At 38.0% G+C, this 22,689-nt stretch overlaps 1 protein-coding gene across 1 annotated transcript; it reads right to left on the bottom strand.

Moving 5' to 3' along the window:
- Positions 1-1,080: 1,080 nt before the first annotated feature.
- On the bottom strand, positions 1,081-21,133 carry LOC109032497 (proton-coupled amino acid transporter-like protein acs). The gene is made up of 9 exons (XM_072300801.1): positions 20,750-21,133; positions 14,719-14,860; positions 7,555-7,705; positions 7,035-7,156; positions 5,687-5,771; positions 4,954-5,229; positions 4,147-4,325; positions 2,262-2,434; positions 1,081-1,390 (listed from the first exon to the last, which is right to left on the bottom strand). The coding sequence occupies exons 2-9, from the start codon at positions 14,850-14,852 to the stop codon at positions 1,131-1,133; spliced, it is 1,380 nt and encodes a 459-aa protein (XP_072156902.1). The 5' UTR covers positions 14,853-14,860; positions 20,750-21,133; the 3' UTR covers positions 1,081-1,130.
- Between the last annotated feature and the right edge of the window lie 1,556 nt (positions 21,134-22,689).

The following is a 22,689-nucleotide window of genomic DNA, read 5'->3' as shown; positions in this document are numbered from 1 at the left end:
CGATTTCATTCAAAATTGGCACAGGACACCATATCTATGGTCTTCTTATGCACGTTCAACGATTTTGAGGTACGCTAAAATTTGGGGGGGCTACGCTCAATTGTCCATTTTTAGCAAAATCACACGGAAAGCTCATTTTGAAAGACTGTAAATTTTGAAAAATGTCTTTTTTTCAATATGCCTTTTATTATGGTTATATGGTTAGTCCGATTTACTCGACTCTTTATGGAGCGTAGGTTTTTTGCACACAATCTTGCTTTGTTACATTATTTTATTGCATTGGTACCTCGCAATTATTTTACAAATCTCCGATAGGTGATTAGGAGAGAATTATTTGCCATTCTATAGAACCTTACTAATTCGGTTGAATTGCCAGAGGAATTTTCCGGTAGACGATCCGTGTGATACTGAAATTTGCGTGGCAATTTTGAAAAATCACGATTGCCCAATACAAAACATTGCTTTACATGATCTTAGTTTATTTATGTAAATGAAAGTAAAGGTTTTTTTAAATATAAGTAGGTGTATGTGATGAAGAAAGGTATGTACATGTGCGTGCACATGTGTTCATTTAAATTTTCAGGTTGGGAACGTCAAGTAAGTTTTATACCACATCGGCATGGTAAAGTCTATAATTCTGAGATTGAAATCATATAGTGTCATCAAGCAATACTAGAAATAATAGCATTGGGGTCAATTGTAGGTAGAAGCCGTAATGAAAATGTGTCTGTGTAGCCTGAATGTGAGGCTCTTGGATTCAGCATCTGTTGCTAGTGTTATTAAGATACAAGCTTCATCTGGTAACAATGCAAGAAGGTAGTGTGGTATCTGTTGAATTTGAAGGAGATTCTAAGTCACGTTAATGTCGAATACAACTGGACAGCGCTCACTCTTATCTTCAACAGCTTACATTTGGCTTGGCGAAGTCCTGAGCAGCTGCAGTACCGTAGCAAGAACTGATTCTTGGCCGGGTGGGGGGGGGGGGGGGGGGGAGGGGCGCACGATCAAACGATGGCAATACAGACTTTAGCCGTGCTTTGTGATTATTGTTTAAATTATGAGATGAAAATAAAGTATGCATTTATGTATAAAATTTATTTATTTACAAATCAAGTCGGTTTCAGCTAAAACTATGAGAAAGATGGTAAAATTACGGTGTTGTAAATTTCAATGGAGCTCCTGCCAACCCCGATAACAAATCCTAAAATAGCAATTATAATCAAGAAAATATTTTTTATAAGGAACGTGTAAAACCTAGGACCCCTGAATTCGTCCCAGAATGTCAGGGTTTGTAAAATGACCGGGAAAAATATACCTAAATTAACTAAACATAGAGATCCTAGGAACGAAATGAACAGTTCCAAGTTAGGAATGGCTATCGAGAACCCAACTGAAACAGAGAGAAAAAACAAAAATTAAATTTGCACGGTTCTTCCTTCGAATTTCAGTTGTTAATCACAAGTGCACAATGCAAAAATTGTGTGTTTTTTTTAAAGGTAACCGGATAACCTCTATAACTGAGCGCATCATCCACACATCCGATGAAAAAATATCGTTTGTCAAGTAACTTAGGTTTTTGTCACATCATTTTTTAAAAGGAAATAATTTTCCTCTTTCTTTCCCTTGATCTAAGGGTTTGAACGCGTTAAAATTTTCACTGATGTGGCGCAATTAATTGCCGAAAATTTCACGGCCGGTTATCATAAGATTTTGGTCGAATTGATACTTCATGAGAAATGCAGAGCAATCTATTCAAAAGCACGCCCTTTTCAGTCTCGTGATCGACATTGCAAGTAATTCATCGTTCTTTTTATGAATTGTAAAAAAGTTCCTTTGGTGGAGACAGCAAGGAAAGAAAGGCGATCTGTCTCATTCTTTTACTGTAAATGAAACCAACTTCGAGTATGCGTTCCTCTTGTGTTTATATCGTCACCTTTCAGCCAAAGTATCACAAGCTTCATGCGACATTTAAAAATTTCCGCCGCCATTTTATTTTTTACGGATAGATTTTTCAACAAAGATGTCCGAAAATTTCACTGAATAATTTTGTGAAATTTTCAAACAGACTCAACCAAAAGTTTCTCTGTAAAAAATGAAAAAAGCGGCGGAAATTTTGAAACATCACATGGCACTTGTGATACTTTGGCCAGAAGGTGACGAATTGACGATATTATCTAAGAAAAGTACAAATTATTGTTAGTTTTAAATCAAACTTCAAAATGTTTAATTATGTATGAGACATGTTGAAATCGGATACTTACATGTAATTAGCACGATAGCTATCCTCACGCAATACTCGTAGGATAACTTGTGTGAGTTCTTCTCCATCTTACTGGTCAGGCAGGGCCACACCAAGTCGTAAATGACGTAGTTTGAAATAGCGTAATTGATGTAAACAGACGCTGCCAGGAGCAATTTCACTGTATGTCCAAACCTGAAGAGGAAATTAAAAATGAATCAGATGGTGACTCTCAATATTTTACAATTTAGGGAAAACATTACGAATTCTTACCCACATATTTTTCAATGAAATTGGAGATAATATTTTGATTAGGAACTTGCAATGAAAAAAATCATTCTTTTTTTTACAAAAAAAAAAAAACAAAAAACAAAAACAAAACAGTATTAACTTTTGAAACTTCACCCAAATCACTGAAAATATACTCACGAAATCTCAAGTCAGAATAAAGCTTCGAAATCTGTTTTAAAATGAAAGATAAGCGGAGATTGAGAACGTCTTATGAAGGTATGGTAATTCTGATTGAATCCATCAAATTGATACTCATCGAAATTTTTGCTGCCTCCCACAAAAAATTAGTTTAATAAAAAAAGAATACAAGTAATTTCGTCTCGCTGTCAAGGATAAAACACCTCGGTAGGCGATTGTTGTCTGGAAAAGCGTGGCGTCGATTCTACTGAGAAGCAAAGCAGCTCAACCGCCTTCACTTTTGAGTATATGCAACACGGATGTTCAATGAGCATCAATAGTTGCATTCAAGCATTATGATGAACGTTGCGTTCTGTTCGTCGAGAAAGATGCTCACTAGAAAGAGAGCCTCGAAATATTTGTAAAAATATTAATCTCATGGTGGTTTTGAGAATTTTCTCTCTTTTAAGCGCTCAGCCGATAGGCGGCGCTTTTTGATTTCGATTTGCCACTAGAGCTCTAGTATAGTAGGGCGCTCAAGCGGTCAAATGGCGCACCAACTCATCGATGCACGGAACGTCATTTAGGAAAATTTATTTTTTGATTACCTCATAATAGCTCTGTGAATACGATTAAATGCAAATTAGCGTGAGAATTAAATAACAGTCCTAAAACTCTCTTCGCTATGCGGTTTATAGTTATTCTATAATTACTTTCGAAAGTTCAAGATGCGCGTTCTGATTTCCGAAAACTTTTCCACCGGTGATAACTTTATTCGGAGACCTTAGTAGAATTCGCTTACATCTAGGTTATGTGTCTTTGACTTATTTGTCTTTGGCTCTGGCGACGGTAGGTAGTTGTTACGCGTTTACGGTTTCCTTGGTAACCTTTGTTTGCTATCAGCTGATGTCGAGTAGTATGACTATAGGAAGCTCCAACCACGGCATTCTTCGAAAAAAGCGCGAAAACTTATAGATTTGAATTTTCAAATTTTAAGAAAAAAAAAATTCTATTTAAGAAAGCTTTAATTTAGTTTCTGTAATTTAGTTTTTAATAAAAATTCTGAAATAAAGTAAATATATATTGGTTTAAAAGTTGAATATTTCTTCACTTCAGGCAGACCCTCAATGCTGAGCGCTTCTCTAATACCAACGTATTAGAGCTTTCCCGCTTGTTTTTTTTTTTTTGTAAACGGCATTTTTCACTAATTGTAGTGCGTATTCTAGCGTAATAATTATTTATTTTTTTGATGGGTGAAAGTAAAACTCAAAGACATTTCCATTAAATACAGTCTTTTACGAAAACTTATTCTTGAATCACAGATTTGATTCTTTCAATAGAGTTTTTTTTTTTTATTTTCGGTAAAAAATCTGCGTCGCAGTTACTCTGAAAAAAAAATCTTCTCAATTTTTGTTTTCTGACGATAAAACATTTAAATATGAACTCGATATTTTTCCTGAAGAACTATAAATGAGCCCACAAAATGTTTTCATACTTACAGATTGTGTTGGGGCATATTCAATGTGATACTGCCTTTGGTTTTGTCTCCGTATTGCAAATAGCCGAACAAACCAATAACCGTGTACAAGAGAACAATTGGAACCATCGCCATGTTAATGACTCCAAATCTGCTGGTGAATTGTTCAGGCTTTGCCATCTCATTTTTGACGGGCATCACCTGCAAAACATAAATCATGTGATATACGAAGTCCCAAGAACCATTTATTATGAAAATTACCAATAGGAACCAAAGTTAGTAACCAAATAAATTCATTTATCATTTTTCTTATTTCGATCAGTGGCCGCCCTGATGGCGTTGAGTGGCTTCAGGAGGTTAGGCCGCGTAGCGGCCAGGGGGCCCACCCCCTAGTAAACTCTACTGCGGCTTTGAGCATTTCTGATAGATTCTCCGTCTCTGGGCTCGTTATGATACACGGAAAAATGCGGTATCGAAAATTATTTTATCATTATTTCATTTGCACAGCACAGTGGCGATTGTTACCGATTGAAAATTGGCAACACTACTTTTCTTAGATTTAAAGGTATGCAAAACAATCGATTCTTTGTGAAGCAGCTTGTCTCACCTAAAATCGATACATTTACAGGACTTGAATGGAGAAAAAACAGCGTTGCCAACTTCCAAACTCGCCACCGGCGAAGCACGGTATTTGAAATATCATTCACTGTCTCTCTATCTTGAAAATTAATTGACTTATCCGTGTAGTTTGTTTTTCAATCATGCCTCTTGATGAAAACAGGAATTTTCAATGAAAAAATAGGGATCAGAAAAAGGGCAGGTTACTTACACTTCCGATAGCTTCCATTGCGAAAAGCACAGTTCCAAAGAACAAAGGGATGCCTTGCATGGTTCCGACTGGTTTGCGTTCAGCAATGTTGGGGATATCTCTAAAAATGTAGTAGAAGATGATACTGAAGCAGATCATCACGAAAATGTGTCCCAGCGAGGCAAGGGGTGATATGAGTTTCAAATTTCGAACCATTGAAATTAATATAAGAGGAATTAGAAGATAAACGATCACCATCCTGATGTCCGTGGAGCCACCAAAAAAGAGATCTAATTCCTAAAACATAAAATGTACACAATGAGGAAAAGTTACACCAAGAAAAGTTGATTCAGCATCGTCAAGGCATTATTTTCCTGCGTATTTTACTTTTTCTTCTAAAGTTCCTACAAAGACGATGTCCCAGCTCTATTAAGATTCGAAATCATATTTAAAAGGAGACCATGTGGCCTTTTTGGAAACTTAGCTAGAGGATATTATAATTAATTATAGGACTCGTTTGTTGGCACAGTCTTAAAAACTCTAAACAATAGGGCTTATGTTTTTGCCTCAACATTCTAGTTCAACGTTTATTTATTGAACTCCTTCATTCAGAATATGCTACAAATTTGAGTTATGATTTTCATTAGGTATGATTTCTACCTCAGTATTTAAAAAGGGGAAAAATCTTAAAAGCAATTGTTAAAAAGACAGAACAAGAATTGAAACGGCGCGGAAAAAATAATTTTTTACCTACCTCTTTCAAGTTGTCTGCAATGAAGACCAAATAAATACAACTTGTGCCAGTCTGATAGATGAGCAGAAAAATATAACACATAAACCTGGAAGCGATAAAAATAAGGTTCTAGATTGTTTCTCAACATAACACATTTTAGGTAAGAATTTGATTATCATAATTGCAGGGCCGGATTTACCTACTTGCCGCCCATGGGCCGCCTGTATTTTGCCCCTCCCCTTCTCATCCGTTCTGAAACTTTAATATAAACCATCAAGTGAACGTGCCGGAGAGGGCGGGTTGCATAAGACACGTTTACTCGGGTTGGACACATTTTTTGCAAAAAAAAGTGCAAAACATAAATGCGGCTTAATAATAATTTCAACTTCCGCTGCCGCGCCGGGCTGACCGCACTGTATTTGGCGCAATGCGTGAAGTATTCATGCAGTCTTGTAGGCGCTGATATGTGTAACGCGCCGACAGCCGCGCCGAGGGATTTTCCTTTCAATCTCAAGTCCTCGACATCATTTCACTCTGCGCCCGCGTCTTTCCAGGCCAAATTGGATGCTTGGTTTCTCTCTTAACTCGAATAATTAAAGGTGCTGCCTCTTGTATCGCCGAAAGACGACAAAATTAGAAATTACTATACTCTCAGAAAATGAGAGATTTTGTCACCTTTTCTCATTTGCAATTTTTTTCTGAATCCGATTTTTTATACCTACGTTTAAAAAAAAGTCCAAATTTACCGCCCCCTAAATTTGCCGCCATGGGCCGCGGCCCATGTGGCCATCCCCTAAATCCGGACCTGTGCGAAGGGTAATACAACTCTCGACTTTAACAGACATTTTGGTTCATATTTACAATGGAAGGTTAAGAATATTTGTAGGATAGGCTAAGAAAAAACCCAAGAAACAAGAAATGTGTGCGTGAATTGACTCCTTCCAAAAAAAGTTTACCATCTCCGCTCCTCCTAGTTTTTTTGCCGGAAGATGGTTCAGTGCCCAAGAAACTCGATGCACGCTTTGTTTTAAAAAATAAGACCTGATCTAGAGAGCACAATATTTCGATAACTTTCAAAAAACTCCTCGTTGGTGCGTAAACTTGGACTTGACAGAATTTCCTGGCTTGGAGGAAGCGTTTTAAGTTTAATCCAGAAACGACATATTTACTACTGATTTTCTCGCACAGATACGTACTTTTGTATGTGTGCCTACGCACTTGGTTTTCGATGCTGTCCAAAGTTCTTCTCAAGTCTACTTTCATACATTTTAAATGAAACCCATTTTTAGAAATGTAAGTTTTCAATAATTTTCGATCACTATCGAAATAAATCTATTGTCTCATGGTCAGAGGAAAGAAGAATTCTTACCATGCAGCATTTTTGAATTTTCGCATTTTTCGTGGTCCATATTCGAAAGCTGCTTCCATGGTCTCAGGATAGGACATATTAGGGACACGTTTCCGTTTGCATAACTCGTATTCGGCAGACATCTTGATAAGAACAAGAAAGGAAAGTAAGAACGCGTTTTAGCAGTATAAAAAAGGTTACCAACTTTTAAAATGTCCTAACAGCTGCTTCCCACAACATTATTACTTCATAATATATGGAGTTAGGAAATAATCGTAAGCTAGGCATGGTCCTCTCTTAAAATTTACGTCAGTGGAACATCATTGCAATCTCTTGCAAGTATATATAATCCATTTGTTTTCTGTGATGTTAATTAAGGTGGTGTGTAAGGTTAATGCTATGTTCATTGCCTCTGTGAAACCTTTCAATATACCTTCATAACTTCCTTATTTCACAATTTGAATCACCTGCCTGAACCGAAGCAACGCTTTTAGGTGGGAATTTACAGCATTACTATAACTTAGTAATTTTTTATACTTACAATCATGTGAATTGTGTATGTTGTCAGAAATCCAATAACCATAGTTCCAATAAAACCGACCACGTAACCAGCGTTGTGAAATGATCGGGGCATTGCCAAAATCCCCGTTCCCAAACTGAACTTGAGCAAGATCGTGAGGGAATCTGCGTATCTGTCAAACACAGGGAAGCCATCATATGATTAAAGATATTATTGCTTTTTAATTCTGAACATTCATTAATAGATAAAAATAAATTTAAAAAATGCAGGCACAGTGATCATTTTCACTCATCATTTATGTCAATATGTTACTATTTACCGTTTCCCTCACGAAAGTACGCAACTATATTTTAATGATGTCAAATATTGTTTAAAGTGAAGAAAAATGCTCCTGCGAGGGCTTTATATACACAAATGTTTGTGCTTGTTGCATTACTCATTTATGCAGGAGGCTATTCTCAAGGAAAATACCAGACTCAGCCTGCCAATTGAGTATTTTATTCGTACGCTTTTAATAGCAAATGTACGACTTGAATCGAAAAATATTGACTTTTGTGCGATAACTTATTTTATATTGTTTTGGAGCACATAAAAAGCTCAGATCAATCCATGCCTACTATTTTTTTAGTTTCGATAAAATTGTAAATAATGAAGAAAGTGAACCACTCCTGCAAGGGCTTCACATACACGCAAGTTATGGCTGTTGCATCACTAATTTATGACGGGACGCATTTCCGATTTTCAAAGAAGTATAATTCTTCATTTTCTTTTACAAGTAACCAAAAAATTTGGCTCACTAAGTTAAAGATTTAGCCGGATTTTTTACTTCTTTGAATTTTTCGGTTTTGCATGTTTATCAGTATATAATCACTACGGCATTTCTAGCTAAAAATTTCCCTGACTCGCCCTCTGATCTTATGCAAAAATCAGAAAAAAAATTGAAAAAAAAACTACACAGGCACATTCTTATAAAATTTTAATTGCTTGAGTTATTTTTGCAACCTTGGAATGGAGTTATCTTTTTTCGTTCGAGAGACGACGCGACGTTCCATGCTAATATGATAACTACAGTAATATAAAGTCATATAACCCTGGTAAAAATTGGCAGTAGAATCTTTGTTTCAAAATACCACAGACCTATAGCCGGCTACACAATTTCTTAAAGCCTCTTATAGCCGATGGCTACTAAGCAACAGCCAGGTGATAAAGTTTATACTGAACGTTACTAAATACGGATGCTAGGACTTAGTGAGTTTTTGGAATACTGCTCTCTTTTTGGGCCGTAGTATCTTGATTTATTTTGCGAGGAAAGCTCCGTACTTTTGATGGATGCCTGCCATTACTAATATATTAGAGCGCCTTCAGTTTTGTATGATAATGTGCAATACCTCTGGTGTGAAATAGTTGCTTCAAGCGCCGCGGCAGGCGGGCAGCCAGCGCGAAACACGCATTGGCGCCTACAAACCTAACAGGGATACTTCACGCGTTGCGCAATGCGTGAAGTATCCCTGTTAGGTTTGTAGGCGCCAGTGCGTCACCGTTCCGCTTTAAGTTAGGCTCTATTATTTAATCTGGCGGAGTCAGCGTTATTCAACTCATGATTTTGAACTTTTTGCACATCCTGTATGGATTATTCTCATTTTAAATGATGAAAAAAATATGTATTAAAGGAAAATATAATGTGTGTTTTGTAAATATTAAGGTGGTTCCGTATCAAACTTAACGATTTCCAAAGCACACGAATTTCTACACAATTTCTTATAGCCTTATATAATCGATGGCGAAAAAGCAACAGCCAGGCGATAAAGTGTAAAGCCCGGCGATAGGAACTATAGCCCGGCTGCATAATTTTTTATCGCTTCGTATAGCCCGGCCGTATGATTTTCTCCGCATTCTGCAGCCAGCTATATGATTTTCTGTAGCCTTCTTTAGCCGGCTATAAGAATTCCTATGGTATTTTGAAACGCAGCTCTTATCGCCAATTTTTACCAGGGAAGGAACGCGTATAACACACCTCTCGAAGCGCGAAGCGCTTCGAGATGTTGAACCGCGTAGCGTTCGAGGGGTGTAACCTCATACTTGATTTTAACCTCATCCCCATATCTGCATTACATTTGCTGATGAAATCATTGTCGCCATTTCTAACTAGTTTGGGATTGCCAGGATATAGAATCATGATAAGAAGTTGAATGGCACTTTGAGCAGGCTGAGGGTAAGTGGACACATTAATGGGGGGAAAAAATCTTCAACAAACAGGTTTGCCATTGTGGATGGACTGTTTTTGCACAAATCAGCCCAAGTATCACTTGAGCTTTGTCCGGATTTAATCCAAAGGTTGGCAGGGATTACGCCGGAGGTTATCTTTGCATATGTCGTTTGAAGCAGCACGGATTGATGCTAATGACTTTAATTTCATTATTTTTAAACAATTGAAATTCGATCTTCACTTGAAGGATCGTCCGGAGTGCTTTGTTTTTCCACTTCGGTGCTGTGACGATTTTCTCAAGTATATCGACTTTCTCTTTTTCATCCCAAAAATAGATGGATGCTTGATACTAAAACTGGCTACGGTCTCGCTTAACAGCTCCAGAAAAGCTCTATGCACGTCAGTTATTCTGATATTCAGACTTTAGATCGCATTATGTTTACAGATTTCAATCCTGAAGATCAATCCAGAGATGAAATTAAATATAAAAAAGATAGTGAATGAAAAATACATCCGTCCCTTGTAACCGTTTTGTCGCGTATATTTACTACTTCCTAATTCCTCGAACCTCCATTTTTAGTCATAGTTATACATGTGTTTGGTGTCCCAGACCACTCGTAGAGTATTTTTTCTTCTGTTGTATTAGGACAAATGAAGGACAAGGAATTGAGTTAAAAGAAACAGAATTTTATGATCTAGGACCTCCCTCCCTACCTCTTCGTTCACCTTGTGGAGTACAAAGGGGGATCTACACCTCAAAAGTCGGAATTTACGTCAAAATTTTGAAAATATTCCATCAAAATAAAAAAAATCAGGTAATTTTAATGAAAATCTACACCAAGAAATTTAAAATAGATCCATCTGTGTCGGAAGTACTGGCCCCTGAAGGTTGGGGTAGAGGCCTGATCCCCCTTAAAAAAATGGCAGCTTGCCAAAGTGACGTAGAGGCTCTTAGGAAGCTATGATCATGGGCAACCGACCCCAAAAAATCCGAATTTGATGGTTCCGTAGTCCGAAGGGGCTTCCCTGATGGGGGACAGGGAGGAAAGCCGCAGAACCCTGGATCCCCTCCTCCCCCTTACCCTATCAGCGGATTAATTGGCGGCGCATTAATGTTTCGTTGTATTTATTCCTGTGACTTTGAAAAAACTAAACAATTTAAAATTACCAACCTTTTTCTCTCTCACCTCTCACTAAGTAAATTATCTCCATTGAAACAAATGACCGCTATAATTTTAATTGGATTGCATTTAGCAAAAAGAAACCAGCGCGATTACAATTGTGTTAAAATATAGCTTCTACATATTTATCAAAAAATTATCGTGTGACAGCAAACAGTTTTTGCATCCTACCATAAACTTGTTAGTTATAAATGAAAATAATTGTGTAAATTCTAAAACTGTTCATATAGTGAGTACTTTTAAGAGAAAGGAGAAGTTGCACAGCTTTGAAAAAAAAAGTAATCTTGCTGGTTCCTTTTTGCTGAATGTGATTCAACTGTTAGTTGTTTCCGTTATATATTCATTATTATTTAGATCTGACCAATGTTTAATATAATTAGAGGAATCTCCCTAAAACTCAAAGCTCAGAAGTGGAGTGGAACGAAATGACCAGTGTGTCCTTTACCCAAAAATTCTTCATTTTCTATTATGACCGCTTAACAAGGACCAAGTGACATTCTCGATTCATGGGTAATCTTTAACTCAATGTAAGTAAAATTGTATCGATATTGCTCAGAATATTCATCAAAATTGATGTTAACATCTCATGGGATGAAATTAAGTTATGGATTAGGTTTGCTATTATTTTATCTTGAGTGGGATTTCCCCGCCTCACTTTCTCCAGCGGTGGCTTGATGCCAGGACTTAATTTGCATATTGAACCGTCAAGTGTTGTTTAATTTTGCATGGCAAACACTTGAGCGCATAATACGGTATGACAATGTTTCGAAAAGTGATTAAAAATCTTTTATCGATCCTTTCTTCCGGTGTAGGTACCGATGAAATAAACCACTCAATTGGTCTACAGAGCCTCGCTTTATATTTTCACCAGTGACTAATATGCAAATTAAAATAATTTTAATACGTGACACTGCTCAGGACTTTCAAAAGTCCAGCCTCTGTTCAGTTCTGATATATGTTTTGGCTTTTTGTGGAGGGAGTTTTCCCGACACTCTGGCTCTGAAACAACAAGCTCAGCGCAAAATCAACTTGCTCTGAAACCCTTCCTGATGATGAAATTAGAAGAACAACTGGACTGCAAGTTGCAATTAAGAACTGCAGTTTCTGGCTCATAGTTTAGATACAAAGAATGTATCATTGGTTTCCAGATACACATGAGTGTTTCTACGGATGAGCTAGAAATTGTAGTTCTTAATTGCAAAAATAATTCAAATTGTACTTCGCTTTTGTTGCTTCAAAATCTCCGGAATTATTTGAATTATTTGACAAAGAAGCGAATGAACTTGATTGTTTGATTTTTTCAAACAATAATATTGATATATCGGAAAAAAATCATCAGAGTTCAAAATAATGGCGTCGTAATTATAGGTGTTCGTCTAAGTAAAGGATAAGAGTTTGTGATGTTGTATGCTAAAATGCTTAATTTTTCAGTTTCAAATCGGCTTCATTTTCTCAAAAAGTAGACGCACTTGATGCACTGATCAAGTGCTGTTTCACCGTACTATTGACCTTACGCCCTTTATGTAACTTAGGACTGGTTATAACCTGCTGAGGATAGAAATCACGTGACTTCTGAAAGTAAACGGATTATGATTGAATGAAAGACTCCTACTTGGAAAAATTCCATCGATTTCAAACACGTGCGGATGTGCTGAAGAGCCCTCCACGTAACACGTTTCGGCGAACTGTTTTTCATAAATATTTTATTTACTCGTACAATCATTTATGTAAGCAGAAAAAAAGATTGTCAGCTCCTCGCAATCCTTAAAATGTTTGAAATAGTTCATTGTTTATTCGGAACGCAATTCGTATAGCGAAATCTGCGCCCGAAAGAAACTGCGCATCTTACAATCAGGAAAACAAGGAAACGGATAAACAATGAATTTTATTCAAAATTCAAGTTGTCGCATACTATACCCATCATCAATTGGTGGATTATGCGTTTTCCGTTAGGTTTGAGTCTCGTCAACAAGTTTGAAATACTTGAGATTAGAGAAAAATTTATTTTAGTTTTTGCTAAATAAATAAAACAAGCAGGAAGCTCCAACGCATTGGCGTCGGAGAGCGGCTCTGGGGGCAGTAGTTGTAGTCAAGAATGAGGGCCTAGACACATTTTGTCATTGATGTACAATCCGACAACTGTCGATTCATGTTTTGTAACTTTTGTAGCCGAGTGCCGTAGGTTAAGGGCCCGTTCGCAAAAACTAATCGGAACTGTATGAATGAATTGCTCCTTTTAAAAATCAAAACAATATCGAATTGCGATATATTACACAGTTAAGATAGGGCTATGTCCTGTCGTAAGCGGCGACATACAATCGATATCATTTCAATAATCGCCCCAATGGCCACGATAGTTGTTAGACGTTTACGGTTTCCCTGGTAACCTTTGTTTGCTATCAGCTGATATCGAGTAAATGACTAGGAAGCTCCAACCCAGTAGTTAAAGCTTCCTTAACCGCGAAAACTTTAAAATTCAAATTTTCAAATTTTGAACGTAAAGTACATTTTTTCCATCACGAGATAAAAGCACAAACAAGTTTTGAATTGTTGACTGTATCACCATGATTCCAAAAATACAATACACAACATAGCATTGACTAACAATAAAACAGTATGCAATAAAATAAAGTCATGACAAGGAACATAGCCGAAAATGGCGCCGATTCCCATCAACCAACGCGCGGTCTCTACAATGTAACATGCTGCATTGATACTCCCCAGCTGGGACCGTCCGGAATAGCAGCTCTAGTGCAAGCACCAGAGCCGCTAAAATGATAAAGATTGAGGTGGCTCTAGAATGATATGAATAATATTTTGCAGATTTCAGTAAAACAATCGAACCACATTTTGCAATTAGGAGCTAAAAATTCTGACTCAGTTAAGAAACAACGTATGTTCCATCAATTTTCCTACGCACGTAATTGTTTTCACAGATAAGCCATGTATTCTAGTACCTACTTGAATCGGTTTCTAATTGATGGGCGTAACTTCAACAACTCATGAGCCCTGGCTTCCTTTGAACACGCGGGACGCTAAGACCCATGAGTTTTTGGACTTATGCCCGTCTAACACAAACCGATTCCATTGCAAAATGTAGTCCAATCAGATGAAGGGAGTCCAGGTCCTTTACGCCGGCTAAGAAAGAACGCCGTGCGAAAATTCGAATGCTACCAAGTTTCCTCCGTTAAAATATTTGATTCTAAAAAGAGTTATGAACATTTTTACTTGTAATTGGACCTATTTTGTATCAAACGGAACTATGTGCATTCTGAAGTGAGCCTTGTTATGCATGTTTTCTTATGGGCACCGGGGCTTATGTCTCAATGACCATAGTTCCGTTTGATAGAAATACGTCCAATTTAAGATCAACAAGACAAAGATGCGGGTGAAAACATCCGAAAATTTTGAGGGAAAGAATTTACTAGTTTTTTAGAGAATCCATGTTGAATAAAATAAGAACCTTGCCATTATTCGAATGTTCTTATGACGTTTTTTAAGCAAGGCAGATTACTCGTCTTGATGAAATGTTATTTTCCTCGCGTTTAAATTTTTTTATCGTCGCAATTTCATGAGAAATTTTGTATAGTAAATTCTCTGCTTCATAAATAGAAGTATCGACTTCGTCTTTACGTGTACATATTCTGTGGGCGCTAGGTTATCTTTTTTTTTTCTCGAATTATTTTCAGAATTGTGTTCACCAATCAATTGCTCCATGTTTTTTTTCTTTTGTTCATTTAAAAATGATTCACTTTTTTTTTAAAAAAAAAAAAAAAAAATGAAGAGGTAGATACTTACGAGGTGGCATTTTCTGGCGCAGGCTGGTCGTACGGGTCGTAATCATATTTGTCATCGATGATTTTCGTTTTCGAGCCGTTCCTCTCCGCCTCGCTGATCTTCGACATCATATCCTTGCTCTCCGTTTTCGTCATTTTGATCTCTGGAATCAAAAAATCGTTTCATTCTAGTCATAAGATCAAACGAACTTTGCACGTAATTATGAAAGCGTCAAAATTCAAAACCTGGCAGTGACGATCCTCGTAAGTTGGCAACACTGTTTTTTCCATTTAAATCCATGTTAAACAATCGATTCTAGGAGTCCCAGCCTGTCTTACCTAGAGTCGATATAATTAATGGATTCAAATGGAGCACTAACAGAGTTGCCAACTTGCTGGAATCTCCACTGAAACCTGGTGAGCGTATCAAGTGTTTGTAAAATATTGCAATTTTTTCTCTGATTTATCCAGAATCAATGGACATGGGACCAAAAGCTCTAGACATGAAAATAAGAATAACATCGGAAAAAAATTGTGGATAAATAATCTATGTAGTGAAGGTATTCAGGGTTTTCTAACGACTGGAAATACAATACAAAAACTGGTTTCCTAAGTTTTGAATTTCACCTTACATTGCATCAACCAGAGATGAAATTGATCATTGATGAAGCTACTTCTCTTTTTGCAATGAAGAACTGTAATATTTAGTTTTCTTGAATCCAAAGTCTTTCGGTATAGAAAGGCACCAACAGGGTTTTTTTTTTTAAAAAAAAAAAAATTGATTCAATTGATTTGTTCAAAAATTGAATCTCTGTTTCTTTAAATAGTCTTAACCTAAACAGAATTTTTAATCAACCTCTTGACTGCATTTCAATTATTGGATCCATTTGTTCAATTTTTTTGAACCTAAGGAAAATGTGACTGCGTTTTACAAAAAGGACCTATTATTTCTGGCTCACCCATAAAAGCTCCCATCTACATTGGATAACAAATGACACCATGCTGTCTTTAAAAATATCCAGAAATAGTTTTTCCTCATCGCAAATGTAGCCCAAATCCGCAAATCATTTGCAACGTTGGACAATTTCTTAGCCAGCAAAGTTGTCAACGCCGGCACTCACCGTCGACGCTCATGATCACCATCCAAAACCACAGATTCACTTCACGCAATCAACTGTTGATGCAACTGGTCTCATCAACTGCAAAACTCTCCACTTGGCCTGTGATTCGAAACTTCATTCACAACGAAGCTAGAACAGCCTTGGTGGAATTCGCAATACCGCTAAATCAAGGTAAGAGACTTGAATATCACGATGCTCAGTGACAGTCTCAGATGCGGTTTCGAGTGCGCCAAGATGCTATTTTTAACAAGGTCTTGGAAGATTGGACTTATTGTTCACCGATCGAGGAAAACCCCTGGAGGCTCATGCAGAGAGATGAGGCCGTAAATTGCCAAATCAATATAATTTTGTCTATTTTTCAAATTATTGGGAATAGCCGCCCAACTTGACAACGAGTATCTCTTCGCGGGGTCATAATGACTATGGCATTTTTATTTGGGTATACCGATACTCAATTGATCAGTTGGAAAGGTTGATACAGACGCAAATGTGGCATGCAAGATTTTTCGTATCCACAGTGGATGCATCCCAAAAATTTTGTTGACAAGTTGTCAGGCAAATTGCCTAAGGTCCGAATGATTGGCGGTTCAATTAAGCATTTTCCAAGCATCTATGGTCCTCGAGCGGGCTGATTATTGCAATCGATAGATAAAGCGATAGACTTATAAGACATAGGGAACATGGAGTAAGCCTATTGGTTAAAACAGGTGGTTGTTATAGACTAAGGAGAAAAATGACGGACTAACTACAGGATCTTTCGTGGGTTGCCGTTAGTTAGTCTATTAATTACCTCTTTTTTCTATTGCCATCATCCGCTTCTACCAATAGGGTCCCTTCATTCTCAGTTTGTCTTTTTCGTCTATAAATAGCTTTGCCTATCAATTTTAATAATCAGCCCGCTGGGCCAGAGACAAATCATCGCCATTCTAACGTATAAGAGCGTCCGTCAATTTCCACATGAACCCCGTTTTACATAAAAATCTATGCTTTCTGGGGCTCATACGGAAATTGATATACGTCCTTACGTCAGATGAGCGACGAAATGGAGAGAGTGATCTCAAAACCTGGTAAGCGTCATCAGGTGTAACTATGATTGTGTAGCTGTTTAGTTCATTTAACGTGATTCCAACAGCATGCGAATAACATTTTTCATCATAAAAATAAGCCAAACATTTTCACAAAATTTCCCAATGGTAAGTCCATGAGACGAAGAGGCACCTATGCTCTTTCACATCGAGGAGTCCCTGCACAAACTTAAGTAGATTGTGCTCTACAAGCTTTCATTTTTAACTCCTCAAATACAGGTTTTTCATCGCCGTTTTACAGCACGCATCAATTGCTGCGAGCAATTTTGGATCTTGAAGACTCCGTGAGGATAGCGGAGGAAATATATGACTATGCTTTTGCCGTAGAGGACTTTGACTTCATGCGCATACCATGCTGTCAATCGTCAAACGTGGCCTAGTGACATAATAATCGGTGCCAAGTCTTGAGTAATGCGTAAAACTTTACATCTTCAATGCTGTGAAAAAAGGCAACTATCTGCCATCTAATTTGCATAGCCTGGTGAACGGTCAGCTCTCTTTTATTTTACGCATCTGGACAAAAACTGATCTCCAGTTATGATAGAACTATAAGAATGGGTTTTTCTTGAAATAAGAGACCCGATTCTGAGCGTCGCTGCACGGAAAAAAACTCTCGGCGATTTTACCGCGGTCCGTTGGTACCTTTACCATCTCACTTTTTTTTTACCAATTATTGGTAATTTTACCAAGACAGACTGGTAAACTTACGTAAAAACTGGTATTTTTACTGTTTTTTCCGGTAAGAATACCACTTTTATTGGTAATCAATTCCCGGTAACTTTGCCATTTTATCTCGGTAATTCTACCACAGTCGATAAAAAATATTGGCGTTTTTACCAAGGTCCAGTAAAATTACCGAGAAAGTTCAATAATTTTACCGAGATTTCTCGGTAAAATTACCTGAACGGTAAAATTACCTGAATTTACGGTAATTTCTCGGTACCAATTCCATAAATGGTAATTTTACCAAGAAAAAACTGGGATCAAATAGAACCCTGAATTCTTGGTAATTTTACCCTTTTCTTAGTAAATACACCGAGATTTTTTTTTCAGTGTGCTGTTCATTATCTCCTGCCCCGCAATTTGGCAGCAATGATCCTGCATCCATTTAACGCCATCATATATAATCGATTCCATGTGAGACAGTTTACATCGATCGATCAATAATGATTGTTTCAAATGCATTTAAATGGACTAAATCCAGCGTTGCCAACTGTCGCACCAGCGTTGTGTTGATTGAATTATTCAAAACACAGTCTTTGCTTTTGTTACCCTATCTTTGTTCTATGAGGTGAGAGTCACTCCCCTGAGAAAATAGTTACATTGGTGCCTTTTATTTGTGAACTTCAACAAATCATCAAACATCTTGGAGTCCACAATTGTTTAAATTTTTAGCACAGAGGATAATGTTTGCACATAGCCTACATACTCCACAATTTTGTCGTTTTTGAAAAACAGAACCTTTGAAGGATCTCATCCTCCTAAAGAGGTCCACCCCACGAATATTTCCTGCGAGGTAGCAACGAAGAAAGATGTTTCTGTACGAACGCGTATCATTAAGGTTGCTAAAACAGAAATTAACTACTTGCGGTGTCTTTCTGAATAGACACTTCATAGTTTCGCCTGCATTGTATAGTCTATCTGCATACAAGGGCTTTTTGGCAGATGTACATGTTCCCACAAAAATTTGCTTCATGAAGTTTGCAAATAGTATTGCAATATTTTTATGCCTCTTGCTTTCAACGATTAAACTCTGCACCTTTGCCCGTCCATTGTATTGTGGCCAATGCACATACATGACGGCCTCTTCTGCAGATAAACTGACTAATGACAGCGTCTAATTGCGATTGCGAAAAAGACACTATCTTGTCTACGACTATTGACATGCTAATTCTGGTGCAAATGTCACTTCATGACATTAAAACTACAGTTTTTGACTTTTCCTCAACGAGGAATTAAAAGTTTACAGATAACTTTGCGCATTAGCTGATTAACAACCTCTCAGTAAGTGTGTATCATAAATCGGCGTTGTGCTCTACCACAATCGATGTTCTACCACTTGTCTTTTCTTATCTTTTCATTACAGCTCTTGAACTCGAGCGCAGATCGTAGAGCGTGATCAGTTTTTTTTTTGCTCTGCTCAAAATTGCGCGGTAAAAGGGGAGCTAGACAAGACGGAAATTGCGCCTGAATTGAGTGGCTGATGATGCCAACTTTCCAATATAACTAGTAAAAGAGGCTATTTTTACCATTCATGCCACTTCATTAGCTGTGTTATTATACACTTGCGATTAAAAATCGGAATATTGCAGGAACATGGCAACGTCGTAATTCCGTTTCGATGTATCCTAGTGCCAATAACGTTTTTACAGTGTATTGGCTCAAAATTAAACAGTTAGGGAAAAAATTGGAATAGTTTCAGTCAGTTGTAAAATTACCAAAATATGAGAAAAACCTCATAAATATGATTGCTCTAAAATATTTCCAGCGATCTTATTGTTAAATGGAACTTAATGAATTTTCATAACATCATATCTCTACATTTTTCTTTTTTTTCAAATCGTGGCTTTGAATCAAGATACAATAAAGACATGTATTTTTGAAGATTGCGAAAATATTTGAATTCTCGTAAGTTAGATTTTATAACAGCCGGAAACACGAGCATGCGACATTTTGGAGACAATTGTCATAAAATAACACTATTCAAATATTAGGGATCGAAATGCTTGACGTTCCAGTTGCAAGGAAAGTTATGAGCCGAAATGAAGCCCTCGAGAAACATACATAACATTTACATATTGCCATAAAATTAGTGACGCTTTTAAATATAAAGGATGACGATGAAATTGAACCATTTCTTCCCTTCTTAATTTGAAAGCCCAATATAATTAGTGTAAAATATCATCAGAGCTGCATGTACCCGGAATATATTTTAATGTTATGTTTGAGCAATGCTAATTGCCAAAAGCATTCGATTAACATGTATTATATGTTTTTTGACAATACCACCTCAATAAACTCGGGCAGCGTTTCGACATGATTAATTTTTCCATGACACTTTTTTGACTTTGAGAGCAATTCTTCTGGTAAAAAATTCTTTAAATTAAGAGCATTTAAATGTTCATTGGTCACGTGCCATCGTATAATTTGTACATAAACGAACCAATAACTTCAAATTTAAGAAGCCGAACTCTGCATTTATGGATATCATAGATATCCGCTGGGGTATCACTGAGTTTAAAGACATATTTTCATGGTCGCTCGTAACTTTCACTTTGATGCCTCTTTCAGAGTTCCGACATCAGTTGAGTATCACTGAGAGGAACAACACAAAATGTCGATTTTTATGCGAAATGAGACACAAAGTAATCCAGGCCATCGGTAATAGATTCTCGGGTCTATCAGTTTTTCCATTGTTTTCTGGATATGATGAATACCTTACCAAAATCAGCACAAGTTTTGGGTTGGTTTTTCCTCTTCGCCTATATTAATTCGAAATTACACAGAGCAGAAATATTATTCTCACAATCAGTGAGACCATTAAGTTGAAGGGACGACTATTAGGATAAATAATTAATTGGAAGATATACTAGAGCGCGCATTATTATGAAGAATTAACAGTGTATTTTCCCGGATGCATTTCGGATGAAAGCCAAAGATGCAGAGCTGGATGGAGCTGTGGATTTTAGCCGAAATGCATCCGAGAAAATTTACTGTTAATTATTCATAATATGCGAGTTCTGGCATATCTTCTAATTAATTATTTATCTTATATCATTAAAACACGCAAGCTGCGATTCTCTAGACGACTTTTAATTTCGAAATATAGAGAAAAAGAGCTTCTTACCTGCGGCGTAATCTGGAATTATCCGTTAAAATGCGGGCGCAGTTGAGTTTGGAGACTTTTTGGCGAACTGGTCTGGATAATATATGCATACGTACGAAATTGCCGATAAGTATGCAAACGAGAAGCTGGAGCAAACGGACCCGGTCGCGGGTCAAATTATTGGCGGGACTCGACAGAAGGAACGGCTCACCGCGAGCTCAAATTCGGCTCGATGAGAGTCGGAAGGACCCGATAGGCGAATTTTATGAAGGGAGGCCCTTGCGGTGGTATCGATTTAAATATTCAAAACGCGCTCGTGGAAGTCGCGGAGGGCAGCGTAATCCTCTAATCGCGGGTGACGACGGAGATAATCCGTGTTTGTCCAGGCTCTTGAGACGACTAAGTACACAGCCGCGGCGAGCGCTGACGAAGAGCGATCGATCCTAGATACAATGTTCCAGAATTTTTGATAATGGCCATAAATATATAAAAATTCGAGATAGGGGGAATTAGCGGCGCTTCTCATTGGTCGCGCCTCCGGTTTCCGCTAGTAAAATTTGCACGAGTCGGGCGGCTGATCTATTTTCAGCGGCACTCCGCCGAGAGTAGTTCTGGAGGCTGCGAAGTGCGCAGTTCCTTCCACTATTGGCCCCTTCGTCGAGGGTATCTTCCATTTGAGTCTGCGCTTTATGACTTGTTTTGTGTGATGAGGGAATATTCTTTCAAGTGTAATCAAATTCTGCGGGCTAATGGAGATGTTGCAAGTGTGAGGAATTTGCGATTTGACTGTTGATCCCTATGTAAAAGTTCGCGAGAAACACGATGATGGCACTGGTTTTCTCTGAAATCAACTCCCAAGCTCAAAAAAAGCTCTCAAGTTAAGGCCAAAATGGAGGGGATATCCCACGCTATCCTGAGAGTCCACCTCTACATCAAGACAAACTCTCCATGCAAAGATAGCAGATACATCAGCAGGGTTGCCGTGTTTTCAGTTGTGGAGTCACCAAATAAAGTGGCAGCCTTGTCAATATATTTGCTCCCTATCTTCGCATGGAGAGTTTGTCTTGATGCAGAGGGGGACTCTCAGGATAGCGTGGGATATCCCCTCCATTTTGGCCTCAACTTGAGAGCTTTTTTTGAGCTTGGGAGTTGATTTCAGAGTAAACCAGTGGCACCATCGTGTTTCTCGCCAACTTTTACATGGGGATCAGCAGTCAAATCGCAAATTCCTCACACATGCAACATCTCCATTATTAAAATTAACAGACACAGCGACAGACATAGCATACCGGGTCTTTAGTAGAAGAGCCCCACCACGGCAATATTGTCGATCAACTTTCGAGACACCCGGTGGACGCTTCAGGTGGACGGCTGGTTGAGTGCGGTTGCAAAACGGGTAAACAAGTTAGGTTAGGTTAGGTTAGGTTAGGTTAGGTTAGGTTAGGTTAGGTTTGGTTACTTTATTTTGGTTCGTTGGCTTGATTGTTGATTTTAGGGGTTTTGGCAGCACGGCAATAGGGTACGTAAATCGCGCGAGGGAGTGTGGAGGGGAGGGGGTCGGACCGGAGCGTCCACTGGGTGTCTCGGAAGTTGATTGACAATTTTGCCATGGTGGGGCTCTTCTACTAAAGCCCCAGGATACCGAGGAAAAATGAAGCTATCCTATCGCTTAAAATGTGTTGTTGGATTGGACAAAGGAGGTAAGGAATAGACGGCAACCCACGAGAGACCCGACAGTTAGTCCGTCATTGCCCTCCTAAGTCTATGAGAAGCACCGGTCTCAACCAATAGGATATATAGCTCCATACTCTCTATGTTTTCTTTGTCTATCGCTATGTCTACCGCCTTGTCTGTAAATTTTAATGATCAGTTCCCTGGAGCATGAGCATCTGGACCGCGTTAAGCAGAAAAAACCGAGCCACACCAGCTATTGCCAAATTCAATCGGGCAATTTAATTCTT

This window comes from Bemisia tabaci, chromosome 5 (genome assembly GCF_918797505.1).
Source record: "Bemisia tabaci chromosome 5, PGI_BMITA_v3".
Taxonomy (NCBI): Eukaryota; Metazoa; Arthropoda; class Insecta; order Hemiptera; family Aleyrodidae; genus Bemisia; species Bemisia tabaci.
The sequence above is the reverse complement of the archived record's forward strand: the minus strand, read 5'-3'. Positions and strand labels throughout refer to the sequence as shown.